Source organism: Lithobates pipiens, unplaced genomic scaffold (genome assembly GCF_037356315.1).
Source record: "Lithobates pipiens isolate NorthernLeopardFrog02 unplaced genomic scaffold, aLitPip1_a1.2 Scaffold_3, whole genome shotgun sequence".
NCBI classification, from domain to species: Eukaryota; Metazoa; Chordata; class Amphibia; order Anura; family Ranidae; genus Lithobates; species Lithobates pipiens.
This window is the reverse complement of record NW_027507790.1, coordinates 285,744,704-285,760,611: the sequence shown is the minus strand read 5'-3', so window position 1 is coordinate 285,760,611 and position 15,908 is coordinate 285,744,704. Positions and strand designations below refer to the sequence as shown.

The 15,908-nt window shown below is 42.1% G+C and overlaps 1 protein-coding gene across 1 annotated transcript; it reads left to right on the top strand.

Annotated features, from left to right (window-relative positions):
• Window positions 1-987: 987 nt before the first annotated feature.
• Window positions 988-13,256, top strand: TAFAZZIN (tafazzin, phospholipid-lysophospholipid transacylase; the record flags this gene model as incomplete). The annotated part of the gene is given in 6 exon segments (XM_077463276.1): window positions 988-1,068; window positions 4,150-4,191; window positions 4,700-4,762; window positions 4,851-4,903; window positions 7,403-7,480; window positions 10,981-13,256. Coding segments are annotated over 6 exon segments (419 nt in total), but the record flags the coding sequence as incomplete, so codon positions are not given.
• Window positions 13,257-15,908: the final 2,652 nt, after the last annotated feature.

The window sequence follows — 15,908 nt, the reverse complement described above, 5'->3', positions numbered from 1 at the left end:
GCAAGGAGAAATAGATAAAATGTATCCTTGCTAGCAGATAAGTCTGTTTCTCCTCTTCACAGAAGAAAGATAACACAGGGCAGGGCTACAATAGTGAGTGATCTCTGTGATAACCAATCAGAGGCTATCGCTGCAATCGTGATCGGGATCCAGTTGCCCCCAGTCTCAGGGCTGGCAACAAGACAAGAACCTTCTGCGATAAAAGATCCTTACCTAACTTGATATTTCTGACATGTGAAGCTCAGCCGGGATGTATGAACTCCCACATATGTTTAGGAGTTCTGTCACCCTGGCACAGCCAGTTGAAATGACCAAAAATCGCAAACCCGGCAGAAGACCGGGCTTAGATGTTGGTACTAGTGAGAAAGCTTGTGGAAGTCACATTGATGGATGAGAGGTGAGTATAGTTGGGCTTTAAAGTACATCTCTCACCTGAGAAATGCATTGCAGATCAAGCATACAGCAGGTGGAAGTCAGAAAACTCTGGTTCCTTATCTCTAAACTTGGTAGTGATGCAGAAGTCGTGATTATCACTGTGGCGTCTGGGCAACTTTAGTTTCGGAAAAAAGTCAACAATGTTAACATGTTTTATTTTTAATTGCAGGTTTGCTTTAAAATGGCTGACAGATATCCTGTAAATTCCTTTTGTTAGATTAGCAAAGTTCAGGAGCCTCTATATTGAATAGGTTATTACTTTAACACTTAATGCTGCATAGTTTGTGGTAAACCATGTGGATTGTACAGTCTGGTTGTAGTGTGTGTGGTGTCTAATGTCTAGAGGTTAAAAAAAAGTATTTCCCTTTTTAGACTGTACGTTTTGAAAGCTTTTTTTGTCATGGTTTTCATAGATCTAGCTAGCAGTGATTATTTCAGCACAAAACAGTTCTTTACACCTAAAGCAACAATTGTTTTGTTTATAATTAAATGGCCTTATTCCTAAATTCGGGATGGTGTTGAGTCCTGTCTTTCTGTTCTTGTCATCTGCAGGGGATGGTGTGTATCAGCGAGGAATGGACTTCATCATAGAAAAGTTGAACAATGGTGAATGGGTGCACGTGTTTCCTGAAGGTAATAATACTATTACAGGCTACCGACTAGTCCTATAAAAAAAGGTAATGTGGTCTCAAGATGAGGGCAAATGTGTGGGCCGCTAATCTTATCAGTGAGAAGGTCCTCTTGTCCCCCTGGGAATCGAGTGTATCTTCAAATGATGGCCGTGGCCAAAAGTTTTGAGAATGTCACAAATATATACATTTTTCACAGAGGCTGTTGCTTCAGTGTTTTTAGATGATTTTTGGCAGATGTTACTATGGTATACTGACATATAATTACAAGCATTTCATAAGTGTCAAAGGCTTTTATTGACAATGTCATTATATTTATGCATTTGAGGTGTTGACCCTTCTTTTTCAAGACCTCTGCAATTCTCCCTGGCATGCTGTCAAATAACTGCTGAGCCACATCCTGACCGATGGCAGCCTATATTTGCATACGCAATGCTTGAAATTTGTCAAAATTTGTGCGGTTCTTTTGTTCACCAGCCTCTTCAGGATTGACCACAGGTTTTCGATGGGATTAAAGTTTGGGGAGTTTCCTGGCCATGGACCCAAAATGTTGTTGTTTTGTTCCCCGAGCTGCTTGGTTGTCATTTTTGCCTTATGGAAAGGTGCTCCATCATGCTGGAAAAGGCATTGTTCATCAACAAACTGTTCTTGGATGGTTGAGAGAAGTTCTTGGATGGTTTTTGTACCATTCTTTATGCATGGCATTGTTCTTAGGCAAAATTGTGAGTGAGCCCACTCCCTTGGCTGAGATGCAACCCCCACACATGAATGGTCTCAGGATGCTTTACTGTTGGCATGACACAGGACTGATGGTAGCGTTCACCTTTTCTCCTCTGACCAAGGTTTTTTTCCGATGCCCCAAACAATCGCAAAAGGGATTCATGGGAGAAAATGATTTTACTCCAGTCCTCAGCAGTCCAATCCCTGTACCTTTTTTCAAAATATCAGTCTGTCCCTGAATTTCCTGGCCTTCTTGACACCAAGCCATCCTTCAAAAGTCTTCTTCTCACACAGCCGACTCAACTGTAGGAGACGGTTCTGGCACTTGCTATACTCTCTTGGGCATCCTGAAGCCTTCTTCACAACAATTGAACCTCTCTCCTTGAAGTTCTTGATGATCCGATAAATGGTTGATTTAGGTACAATCTAATAGCAGCAATATCCTTGCCTGTGAATCCCCTTTTTGTGCAAAGCAATGACGACTGCACGTGTTTCCTTGCAGGTAACCATGATTAACGGAGGAAGAACAATGCTTTCAAGCACCACCCTTCTTTTAAAGTTTTCACTCTGTTATTTTAACTTGGTCAGCATTACGGAGTGATTTCCAGCCTTGTCCTCGTCATCACTGACACCCGTGTTAACGAGAATCACTGGCATGATGTCAGCTGGTCCTTTTGTGGCAGGGCTGAAATGCAGTGGAAATTATTTTTTGGGGATTAAAGCGTAGTTCCAGGCCAAAAGACAACTCTGTCTTAAACAATAGTACACCCCACCTCCTCGTTAATAAAAAATATATTTATTATTATTACATTTTATTTATTTTTTTGGTACATTTTCTGCTCTTTTTCTTCTGGACTTCCATCATATTTTTCTGCAATGCCCCAAAAAAAGCGGCCCGATCCTTTTCTGGGATCCCATGGTGGGGCTCCTCCTTTTCAAATGCCCCCACGGAGAGCTGATTTCCATAGGGGCACTCATATGGGCGCGCTCCCGAGTCCTGCTGCGTCCATTGACACGGACAGCAGGACTCTGCCCCACCCCCTAGCTCCCGTGTCACTGGATTTGATTGATAGCAGCAGTAACCATTGGCTCCCGCTGCCGTTAATCTGTCCAACGAGGACCCGAGACAGCAGCTGGAGCTGCTGGGCTCATTCTCCTTGCTGGAACAATCGGGCTCAGGTAAGAAAAGAGGGGGCTGCTGCAGCACAGAAGGTTTTTCACCTTAATGCCTTAAAGACATTGCTGGATCTAGATGGGCTCAGGTAAGTATTAGGGGGGCTGCTGCACAGTTTTTGAGAATGCATTAGGCTAAAAAAAAAAAAAAACTTTTGACTTTATAACCACTTTAAGGCTACTTTCATACTGAGGCGCTTTACAGGCGCTACAGCACTAAAAATAGCGCCTGCATAGAGCCTCTCCTTTTGTCTCGCTTTCACACTGGTGAGAAGAAACAAGAAAAAAACTCTGGATAGCAGCACTTCGGAAAGAATCTATGAGTAAGCACTGATTTCAGTGTGAAACGCGTCAACACCCCTTTTCTGTATCATCTTTGCTGTGGATTGTTTTATGTGATCTTTAAAAGGATTTTCTTTCCGGAGTGCGGCTATCCAGAGTCTTTTTCTTGTTTCTTCTCACCTGTGCATGTATTAGCTGGCACCTGGGGCTCTCTGTCTGGAAGATATTCATTTGCCGTGACGGATCGGCCTGGAGCAGTGGTTTTCTCTTTTGTACTTGAATTTCTGGGTTTTCACACTGGAGCGCTGCGCTTGCAGGACTTTTTTTTTCCTGCAAGCCGCATCTTTGCAACGTTATAGGAGCGGTGTATTCTCCTCTCCTAAAGCACCCCCTCCCATTGAAAACAATGGGGTAGCGCCGCTGCAGTGGCACTTCTCGGGTGGATTTGCCGAATAGCGCCGCTAAAACAACTGTAAAGCGGTGCTCAATATAGCGCCACTTTACCTCCAACGCCCCAGTCTGAAGGTAGCCTAAGTGTTTCTTCTGTGCTTGGCACACTGGTAGGGAGATCGCTGCTTCTGAGTTATCTTGTTTTGCACATCTGCAACAGCTTCTACAAGGTGAAAACTCCCCTCTTATTGCAGAAGACTCCAGTATGGGCAGGAGGAACATGTACATATGAACTGTGGTAGGGAAATTTTACAACTGTAGCCCCCGAGAAATGTAATCGGCCAGAAATCCATTCAGACTTGTTATTGAATGATCCCTTGTTTATGTATAATTGAAATCTGAAATCTGCTTTTGCAGGAGCGATGCATCAATTATATATCTAGATGCAGTACGTGACAGATGTAGATATATCCCTTTTTTATTTTCAAAAGTTATGATTTTTATTTTTATTTTTTTGTAGGAAAAGTCAATATGACACAAGACTTTGTGCGTCTAAAGTGGGGTGAGTAAGCTTTGTTATGGGTTACACCTCGTACACACGATCGGATTTTCCCGCAGACAAAGCGTCGGCCAGGAACTTGTCTTGCATACAAACGGCACACAATTGTCGGCCAACAAACACAAACGTAGTGACGTGCTATGTGATTTTTCATCTCTTTAGCGCCACCCTTTGGGCACCTTCTGCTAATGTTGTGTTTGAGCATTGATTCCGAACATGCGTGTTTGTACTTTCGACTATTGTCCGATGGACATGTGTACATGCGCACGGAAAATCCGACAACAGACTGCTGTCTGCGGAAAATTTATAAACCTGCCATCCCAACATTTGTCCAAGTAATGTTGGCAAACAATTGTCTGATGGAGCGTACAAATGGTCAGATTTTCTGCCAACAGCCTGTCATCACACAATTACCATCGGAAAATCCGATCGTGTGTACGAGGCTTAAGATGGCTGTTTTGGTAAATTTTAGCTTTAATTCTTCATCATTTTACCCTTACCTTTTCCCTAGGCATTGGACGTTTATTATCTGAGTGTACTTCGAGCCCCATCATCCTTCCTCTCTGGCATGTTGGTGAGTTCTTTATAATATAATGCTTGTGTCTTGGGAGTGCCGCAACAAAATGGCTGCCTGCACTGATTCTTCTTTTGTTATAATGCAGGAATGAACGACGTACTCCCAAATGATCCACCCTACATACCTCGCTGGGGGCAGGTAAGTGTGGAATGTATTGAATGGTAGTCCTCACCAGCTACAGCTGGCTAGTTTTTATGTGTGTCTGTTTTGTGTTGTTTACCAGCCCCTTATGCAGTTGCCATGAGTTACTTCTGATTTCACCAGCTGAGGTCCTTTGTTCTTATTTTATAAAGTCCATGCACTAGTTGAATAGTGTATGGACTAAAGAAGATGCTCAGGTCTAATTTCTGCAAGCTCAGCCAAAAGTTTCTCAATAAAAAGGTAACTCTCTCTACTGTATTTTCATTGTGTTTACAGTTCAAGATATTATTGTCAAGTTTATATGGGAGTAATTCTGGATGTGATGAATGTGTTTTGCTCTTTTTTTTTATATTTAAATAAAACTAATAGAGTTTTGAGTCTCAATGCTCAACAATTCCTAAGATAAAAATGAATTATCCCCGGTGGATTAATAAGCTAACCTTGAGAGAAAGGAGTGCTATATCACGGCTTAACAGAATTTAGCATAGTAAGGCGCAAATATGGCTCCACCTATGCACATACCGGTACACAATTCCAACCTACAATATGCTGTACATAAGCACAATGTTTTTAAAACACTAGTACATATAATAGTACATAGTATTTAGCATGTCCTTTCATGTTTCAAAAGATCATGAGTTCCATTTTAGCAGTAATTTTGCTTTTCAGCAAATGCAACAATTTTTATTTTATTTTTTTCTTCATTGTAATTTGAAAAAAATATGAATGTTTAAGGCCCCTTTCACACGGGACAGATCAGTAATGATCCACCCCGTGATGATCCGCTTGCTCAGCGGGGATCGCTCCGTTTGTCCCCGCTGAGCCGGCGGGTGACGGGGCGGTCCCGGCACACTGTGCAGGGACTGCCCTGTCAGCTCTCCGCTCTCCTCTATGGGGATCGGATGAGCACAGACTGTCTGTCCGTGTTCATCCGATCCGCTCTGTAGACAGATAGAAAAATAGGATTTTCTTCCGTCTGCAGAATCGGACAATAGCGGAGGCGGAAGATATCGGGTGTCTGTGGATATTCATCCGCAGACACCCGCTATCCCATAGGGATGCATATATGTCCATATTTCATCCGCAAACGGATGGATGAAATACGGACATACGGTCCGCATGTGTGAAAGGGGCCTAAAAGCAAGATCAAGACAGTTTCATGTTCTCTCCAAAGGTCCCACCAGGTGTGGTAAGACTGCCTTTGGCGGCTATTTCAGTGCAGTCCCACTGCACCCCCTCTGAAAGTCAAGGCAAAATGCCTTGTCTCTGGTGTGTACTGAAAGTACTGCATCCAGCGTAGTGCAGGTAATCACACTCCGGGCGATAGAACTGTGGGACATTTCAATAATGTTCATAAAAAAAAAAAGAGGTGAAAAGCACCAGGATCGGCGTATCAACACTGTGCTGGTCTGGCTAACTGCGCCACACATTGGCCAATGCATTGTAATGCAGGGGCTGCTGTGAATGAACCCTAAATGTTTAAACTGTGGGCAACTCTCCAATTTTCCAAAAAGGTTCGCTGTATTTTGCCACTCGCAATAAAGCAGGCCTTCGCCCCAAATTAATATTAGTTTTGCCTTCCCTCTCCCATTGGAATATTTAATTTTAATTTTTTGTGCTGCAAGAATGATGTTCTCACTTAGGCAAGAATGATGTTCTGGCTCCCTCCTCCATGTGCCCTGCGACACATCTGCACTTGTGTAGGTTTCCTGGTTCATGCGCAAAAACAGTCTGTTCTGGCAGTTCCAAAACTGTTGTTATGGACGCACTCCCCCATGCAAATATGCCAAAGACCTCTGCCAAAACCACATTTGTGCCCACTGCAAAAATAAAATGGCAGTGCCAAACTAAAGAGACTGAAGTTTCTCTTAAGTGTGTATAGCCAGAACGTCTGTTGTCCTAGTGTCCTTTTATTGACTCTAATTGACCTGGTCACCATTGTCACCGGGTAAGTAATGGGAAACTAAAAAATGTTAATGTCACCAGAACAAGAGATGAGGGGAAGCCTTCCAATGAGGACACCTGTGCCCATCACATGCCTAATAGGGGAGATCCTCTCCATTTGCAGAGATTTCCTGTTGCATCTCTGGCTCAGGAAATTAAATGAAATCTCCCAATAGAGAGGTAGACAGTAAAAAAAAACAGAGGCTTAACCCCTTTTCTGCTCTATCGAACATTTCAAAAAATAAAAATAAAACTGCTCTATACCAACACTTTCTATCAGTTTTTTTCCTGGTTGGCCTCCTTTGTTGTGTTTATTACTAATCCACATTGAAAATAGAATTGTTTCAGTTTCACACCATAATGGTAGATATCTTTTTAATATTTTGATGGGTGCTAAAAAAACAAAAAGATCAGAAGCGCCTTCAAACATTTTGAAGGAAGAATCTTCACCTGAATTCTTCCATATAAATGACAGAAAGCTCTATGTGGAGGTTTTCTACTGATGATTGTTGCTCATAACTAACTAATCCACTCTCTTCCTTAACTTTACAGAAGATTACTGTTCTAGTGGGGAGGCCATTCAGTGCTGCATCTTTGGTGGAGAAGTTGAGAGCTGAAGACAGAACTCCTGTAAGACCCTTCTATATACATTCTCCACAAACATGGACTTTTCTTTGTATTTTCTCTTAAAGTAAACATTTTGAGCAAGCTAGACCATTCACACTGAGCATATCAGAAGGTAATGCATAAGCAGAGGTAATCTGGAGTGAAACCCTTATGTCAGAACAATTAGAAGAACCAACGATATGGCAGCTGAAGATACATGTACTGGAAATCTTAACTTTTCCTGCAGAAGTCAAGCGCTTGACCCCTTGGCGGCTATAGCATGGATCAGAACCAAGTGCCACATTCACTTGGTCCCTTGGAGAGTTCAGTTAGGATTTTTAAAATGAGTGATGGATATTAATATATAATGTAAACACACACACACACACACACACACACACACACACACACACACACTTGTGCTCATAAGTTCACATACTAATTTGATTTCTTGGCCATTTTTCAGAGAACTTTTCTTTCACTCGTGGTCAGTGTTTGGCTGAAGCATTTATTATCAATCAACGGTGTTTACTCTTTTTAAATGATAATGACAACAGAAACTACCCAAATGACCCTGATCAAAAGTTTACATACCCCAGTTCTTAATCCCGTGTATTGCCCCCTTTTAACATCAATGACAGCTTGAAGTCTTTTGTGGTATTTGTGGATGAGGCTCTTTATCTTCTCCGATTCGTAAAGCTGCCCATTCCTCTTGGCAAAAGTCCTCCAGTTCCTGTAAATTCTTGGACTGTCTTGCATGAACTGCATGTTTGACATCTTTTCAGAGGGGCTCAATGATATTGAAGTCAGGAGACTGAGATGGCCACTCCAGAACCTTCACTTTATTCTGCAGTAGCCAATGACAGGTTGACTTGGCCTTGTGTTTGGATCATTGTCATGTTGGAATGTCCAAGTACGTCCCATGCGCAGCTTCCTGGCTGATGAATACAAATGTTCCTACAGTATTTTTTGATCACATTCTGCATTCATCTTGCCATCAATTTTGAACAAAGTTCCTGTGCCTTTTGTAGCTCACACATCCCCAAAACATCAGCGACCCACCGCCGTGTTTCACAGTAGGGATGGTGGACCTTTCATCATAGGCCTTGTTGACTTCTCTCCAAATGCAGTGTTTATGGTTGTGGCCAAAAAGCTAAATTTTGGTCTCATCACTCCAAACAAAACTTTGTGGCAGAAGGTTTGAGGCTTGTCTCTGTGCTGTTTGGCGTATTGTAAGCGGGGTACTTTGTGGCATTTGCGTAGTAATGGCTTTCTTCTGGCAAGTCGACCATGCCGCCCATCTTTCCTCAAGTGTCTCCTTATTGTGCATCTTGAAACGGCCACACCACATGTTTTCAGAGTCCTGTATTTCGCCTGAAGAGATTTGTGGGTTTTTCTTTGCATCCCAAAGAACTTTCCTGGCAGTTGTGATTGAAATTTTAGTTGGTCTACCTGACCGTGGTTTGATTTCAACAGGACCCCTAATTTTCCACTTCTTGATTAGAGTTTGAACACTGCTGATTGGCATTCTCAATTCCTTGGATATCTTTTCATATCCCTTTCCTTTTTTCTACAGTTCAACTACCCTTTTCTGCAGATTCTTTGACAGTTCTTTGCTTTCCCCATGACTCAGAATCCAGAAACCTCAGTGCAGGCATGGATGAAAGATGCAAGGGTCTGTCAGGGAGTCCAGAAACTCATTGACCTTTTATACACACACACTAATTACATGCAAACAGATCACAGATGAAGATGGTTACCTTTTTTAATGGCCATTGAAGCCCCTTTGTGTCAACTTGTGTGCATGTTATCAGGCCAGAGTCTCCAGGATATGTAAACTTATGATCAGGTAATTTGGGTAGTTTCTGACTAACCATGAGTGAAGGAAAAGTTTTTGTTTTATCATTTATTCTCTGAAAAATGGCCAAGAAATCATAAATTCTGCCAGGGTATGTAAAAATAAAATTAAATAAATAATAATAAAAAATATATCTATATATATATATATATATATATATATATATATATATGTATTTTTTTTTTTTTTTTTTTTTTGTGCTCATAATATTTTTTTGTTATTAACAGAATGATGGGCAAGACACAGCCTGATTTTTGCAGGAAAAGTAATGATTTGTATGTAGCTTAAGCTGGTTGTATCTCTTTTTGACATGCTGTTTTCATTGAAGGTTGTCTGCTTATTTGATCTATTGCTTACTTTTAATGTTCCAGGTTTGACTAGTTTACGCTAAAGCCTAACTCAAGAATTTAAATATTTAATATATTTAAATTTAAATATTTAATTTTAATATTTAATTTTTTTTTTTTTTTAGCTTTGGGTAGAGTGGAAAAGAGTTACAATTTTATCTGTGGCCAGGGGCGGACTGACCATTGGGGCACTCGGGCAGTGCCCGAGGGCCCCATGCCACTAGGGGGGCCCATCAGGGTTGCCAGCCTCAAACCGGGGACAGTATGTAAAAATCTGTGTTTTTTTTTTTTTTAATTCCAAGATTATAGCTGCCGCCTCTGCAGTACCTTTTTCAGTGTGTGTGTGTGTACTGTATGTGTGTGTATACTGTGTGTCTGTGTGTGTATACTGTATGTGTGTGTATACTGTGTGGCCCCATAATCTTCTATTGCCCGGGGGCCCCATGAGTTGTCAGTCCGCCCCTGTCTGTGACTCAGTTGAGGAAATCCCCTCCTTTGTTTTCCCTTTTGACACTTGTACAAGCAGTGGAAGGTGCAGTTGTCACCAGGGCAGGAAGGCATTAAGAGCAATTAAAAACATTGGATGTTCTAACCTTTCCCATCTCTACTTAAGTGTGGGGCTGATTTACTAAAAAATGAAAAGTGCAAAATCTGGTGTAACTGTGCACGGCAACCATTCAGCTACTAACTTCAGCTAGTTCAGTGTTTCTCAAATCCAGTCCTCAGGCCCCCCCAACAGGTCATGTTTTCAGGTTTTCCATTATTTTTCACAGGTGATTTGATCAGTTTCACTGCCTTAGCAATTACCACAGCCATTTCATCTGAGGGAAATCCTGAAACCATGACCTGTTGGGGGGGCCTGAGGACTGGATTTGAGAAACACTGAGCTAGTTCAATTAGGCTTTGACAAATAACCTGGAAGCTGATTGGCTTCTATGCAGAGGTGTACCAGATTTGGCACTCAAGTTTTAGTAAATCAACCCCATACTTTGATGGGAAGATCAAAGAGTGAGATGGAAAGGTTAGAACTTCTAACAATGTTTTTATTGCCCTTCACGCTTGTGTCTGTGTCTCTGTTGTTTCCTATTATGCCTATGTAGGGGGAGGTAGGTGACCATCCCTAAAGCAGTTTGTGATGTGGAAAAATTGTAGAAACCAGGCAAGAAATCCAATGTAGTTGGTCCGTTCTTTCCCCAGGAATGGCTGTCCAGTCGGATTTCAAAGATAGTGTTGTGGAAATGCACTTTAAAAACAGGTTTCAGATCAGCTGAAAATGATATATTTTAACAAAGGATTAGCTATCCTACTTTTCTCTGCAGGTGGAGATGAGGAAAGTGGTTACTGACTATATCCAGGAGGAGTTCCATAAGCTGAAATCCCAAGCTGAAAATTTACACCAGAGTTTCCTGGAGCAAAGATGACACCACCTTAAGTGACCTCGGTGCACAGCCACCAATGCTGGCATTCCTCCAATCACCAGATGCCTTCCTGCCTGAATTACCCACCCAGACCTCCTGGCAATGGACCATTTTGGGGATACAAGAACACGGTTTCCATTTTAGCTTAGTTATCTATAATTACTGTGGCGCATGTGCCAGACTTGCTGCTAAATAATAATGAAGGAGAATGATTTTATGTTCTGCATGTGTGAATGAATACATTTTCTACTGACCCAGGCAACAATAACCACACAGTGAGGAATCGGGTTTCTAAAATATATTTGTAAAAACTTCCAGTTCCATTGATCTGTGCTGGTCCTAGCGATTTTTAGTAATTTTTTTTTTTTTTCTTAATGCAGACTTATCTGCCTAAATTTTAATAGTGGTATTACTGTGAGGGAGGGAAGGTCCATCATATGATTTGATATTACCCAAAAGTTGTGCTACACCCCTTATCTTGCCTCCATAGCACCACTTGCTAATTAATGCACATGAGCCAAAAAACAACAACTCAGGTTTGCTGTCAAAGGGCCTTCTGCCTGATTAGAAGCCAGTCCCCTCTTGCTAGCATTGAAGGTTGGTGGGCAAATGTGAAAAAAGCTGAGCATGCTACACATTTGCTTGCCGCACTCATTACTAGCAGGGCAAGTGTTATCCCAAGTCAAGTAGCTGAGGCACACAAAAGCCAAAACAGTAGATTGCTGAGCCTTGAATGGTTACCCACATCCTGCTATAATATTCAGCGACCAGGATGTCTCACTGGCTGATTGTCAGGCAGTAAGGTCCCTGATAGCCATTGGGCATGTTTAAATTACCTTTTTTATTTTATTTTTTTAAATAAAGCATAGCAAGGATAAAGGTTGGTCTTTCATGGGCAACACCTACATTTTATACTGAACCTTTCATTTCCTCATAGTTATTCATTTTTAAGAAACCATTACACCCAAATTAGATTTCTTCATTTAGGATAAATAGGAATGTGTTTGTTTTTTTTTTATTTTTTTTTTCTTTGCTCTACAAAGTGTAAGCCCTTGTACACACGGTCGGAGATTCCGACAACCAAATCCGTCGGATTTTGTCCGTCTGATTTTGTCCGTTTGGATCTTGTCCGAAACTGTTGCATGCACACGGTCGGACAAAGTTGTCAAAAAATCCGATCTTTCAGAACGTGAGGACGTAATTTTGTTACGATGGGACTACATTCAGGCTAGTAGCCAATAGCTTTGATGTAGGAATTTGATCTGAGCATGCGTGGCACTTTGTCCGATCGGAATTCTCTACACGTGATCGGAGTATGTCTGATCGGAGCAGTTTGTCGGAAAATATTTGCGGCAAGTTGAAAAATTTGGTCCGACGGAAACAGTCAGATGCAGACAACACACAGTCGGAATATCCGACAAAACGCTCTGATCGGACACATTCCGCCGGAATCTCCAACCGTGTGTACAAGGGCTTACAGCCACCCTGGACCCCATCATGCAGATCTGCCCCCACCCTTGGCAAAGCCAAGCTAACCATGTTCTTTTGCCCGTGTAATCTAATGGAAAATGCACTAAAGGGAGCATTATACAAGGCTCATTATATCTGTAGTGATAACAGTGGCTTGGTCTCCGTCTCATTGTCATGCTGGTGGAAAGAGAATGTTTGCCAGCATTACCCATGTAAAATTGAAGCCTGGTCCATTCCCAACGTTTGGAAATCAGTTTTGGGTGTTCTGCTCAGGTGACAAATTCTTTAATTTTATAATTTTTATCGCAAATGGTCAGACTAGAAGCCAGCAGATGTGGAAGAACTTGCAGCTGAAAAGGGCATTCTGTGACATGTAGTTCCCATAACAGTGCCTGGCTTCAAAGTAGGGCCATTCTTCATACAGGGTTTTGTTTTTATATATAATGAAGTGCAAAACTACCAGTTGCACACCGGATGGGGATTTCTATACTTTGTATCTCCCTTTCCATTCTTGTAAGTCTCATTGTCTTGTTATATTTTTCTATTTATTATAACAAAATATAGGTCAGACATTTGGTTCAAAGATTAACAATTTTATTTACTGTGTTTTTTTTATTTGCTTTTAGCAATATGGCTGAAAGAATTTTATACTGCTGATTTTTTTTTTTTTTGGCATCTCTTTCTAATAAAGATGGTTCAAATTTTCATTCCAATTTTCTGATGACATTTTGTTGATAAAATGCTCCAATTGCTGTGTGGTGGGTTTAGGGCTCATTGACATTATAGTTACATAGTAGGTGAGGTTGAAAAAAGACACAAGTCCATCAAGTCCAACCCATGTGTGTGATTACCGTATTTTTCGCTCCATCAGACGCACCTGACCATAAGACACACCTAGGTTTTAGAGGTTGAAAACAAGAAAAAAAATATTCTGAACCACATAGTGTACTAAAATATTTTCCAGTGGCCATGAAATGCAGAGTGACCATTGCCATAGAAAATATTGGCAGGGAATTGCAGAGTATGGCAGGGTATTGAGGGACGGCTGTGTCTGCACTTGTCACAGAGCAGCACTGTGGGCACTACAGATGCAGCCCACAGCGCTGCTGCCATCCGATCTCTCCCCTCCACTGTACAGATCTGTACACAGATCGGAGAGAGGAACCGGTGTCATCATGACGCCGGTTTGTTTACAAGTGATCGCTCCGTCATTTGACGAAGCGATCACATTGTAAACGGCCGAAGGGTGCACCAAGATGGCCGCCGCTCGAGCTAGGCTGAAGCCGTGTCCTTTCCTAAGGTCGAGACCGCAGAGCGCTTTGGATCTTGGCGGGGGGCATTGCTAATCGTATATTCGTGCCATAAGACGCAGGCACAATTTTCCCTCGTATTTCTGGGGGAGAAAAAGTGCGTCTTATAGTCCGAAAAATACGGTATATGTCAGTATTAAATTGTATATCCCTGTATGTTGTGGTCGTTCAAGTGCCTATCTAATAGTGTCTTCTTGAAACTGTCAATGCCCCCTGCTGTGATTCATTTGTTTTGAATGAGCTGTAAAAAAAAAAAAGCAAAAACGCACACCTGCACTATTTTTGACAATGCAGCACACTGCCATGCATAGTTACACAGTTAGTGAGGTTGAATAAAGACACCAGTCCATCCAGTTCAACCTGAGTGAGTGTCTACAATTGTCCCTATCCCTGTACATTGTACACTCAAATCAGTCTCTACCCTCAGGGAGCCACAATCCAAGGTCCCCATTCATATACTAGGGGCCAATTTTGGACAGAAGCCAATTAACCTACCTGCAGGTCTTTGGAGTGTGGGAGGAAACCAGAGTACCCGGAGGAAACCCACGCAGGCACAGGGAGAACATGCAAACTCCAGGCAGGTAGTGTCGTGGTTGGGATACGAACCAGCAACCCTTTTTACTGCTAGGTGAGAGTGCTAACCAATACACCACTGTGCCGTCCATAGAGTATGCAAATCCACATGTGATGCACTATACAACTGCATATGTGCGTTTGCATACCACATGTATGCTGCCATGGATTGGTGCCAGGAAAGAAAGATTACAAGGGGAGTATATTTTTTTCAGTTTTGGGGGGGAGGGGGGGTCAGCTCTGACTGGTTACTATTTGGAAGATGGAGCCTTCTGTTGTCATACTCACTAATATTAAAGTTGTATTAAACCAGAGCGATCATTTTATTATATTGCAGTTTACCAATTTTTAGATGAAAATTCAAACAGAGAACCAAGTGCAAAAAAGTGAAACCAAGGAGCCAAAGTTAATAACGAAGTCCCGCTGGACTGCTGCTACCGAACTCGTGACCAAATGAGAAAAGGACAAAGACAACAAGATTGGGGAGAGCAGATCCAGGAAGTGACAAAGAATCAAATGGAGATGAAATCCATGCAAGATTTTAAAACCTGTTTATTTCTGAAAAATAATGTAACGAATACACAGTAGAAATGGGGATGACAGTCAAAACAAAAGAATATAGGGGAGGATCTGGGTTTAAAGTGGAACATCACCCTCTCAGTCAACATTGACTATTTTTAGTCCTCATGCTGCTAGCATTAGTAAGTATTAAATTATATCACATTTACTTGTTTTGATTTAACAAAAAAATAAAAATTCTTCAATTACTTTCTGGTTTCCATGCCTAGGCAAATAATGCCACACAAACCAGGAGTCTTCAGGAGGGGAGGAAGAGTTTTCTCTGCTAAGAACACAATCCTGCCTGGAAGCTTGTGCTAAGGACAGATGGATTCCAGGAAATAATTGCTACAAGAATCATCTGTTCTTACTTGAGATGGCCAGCAGAAATGTTAGGGGTGATTTCTCAGCATAATAAATCGGAGACATGGATGGATAGGTGAGTTTGCTCTGAATATTAAAAATGAATGGACGGGGTTTGATGAGTAGGGTGTCGGTCCTCGGGCCAACCCTGAAAGTCTTGTGGGAGGGTGGACATAGGCCTTCTGGCTTGGTTTGCCCTCTCTTTGGGGGGTCTTCCTTCGGGGGAGCCCCTACCCAAGTACCTGGGTGGGTCTGTTTCGGCAGACCTTCCGGAGAAAGGCGGTCGTCTGGTTTCGGTCAGATGGGCCATGTATTGGTACCTCGGTCCCTGTCTGGAGCCTCACGCCCCGGGGGATCAGGGTAAGGTCCTTCCTCGTGGAGGACAGTAGGACACCCGTTGCACGTTTTTGTGTTCACTCTTGATGTGGGTGCGCTTTTTTTGGCACCAGGTGGAAGTTTTTGGTTGTTTTGCACGCCACAGGCTTTTCAATAAAAAAAAATCAACCCCGTCGGGTTAACTGCAAGGCCATCACCAGGGCGGTGTTTCACTTCATC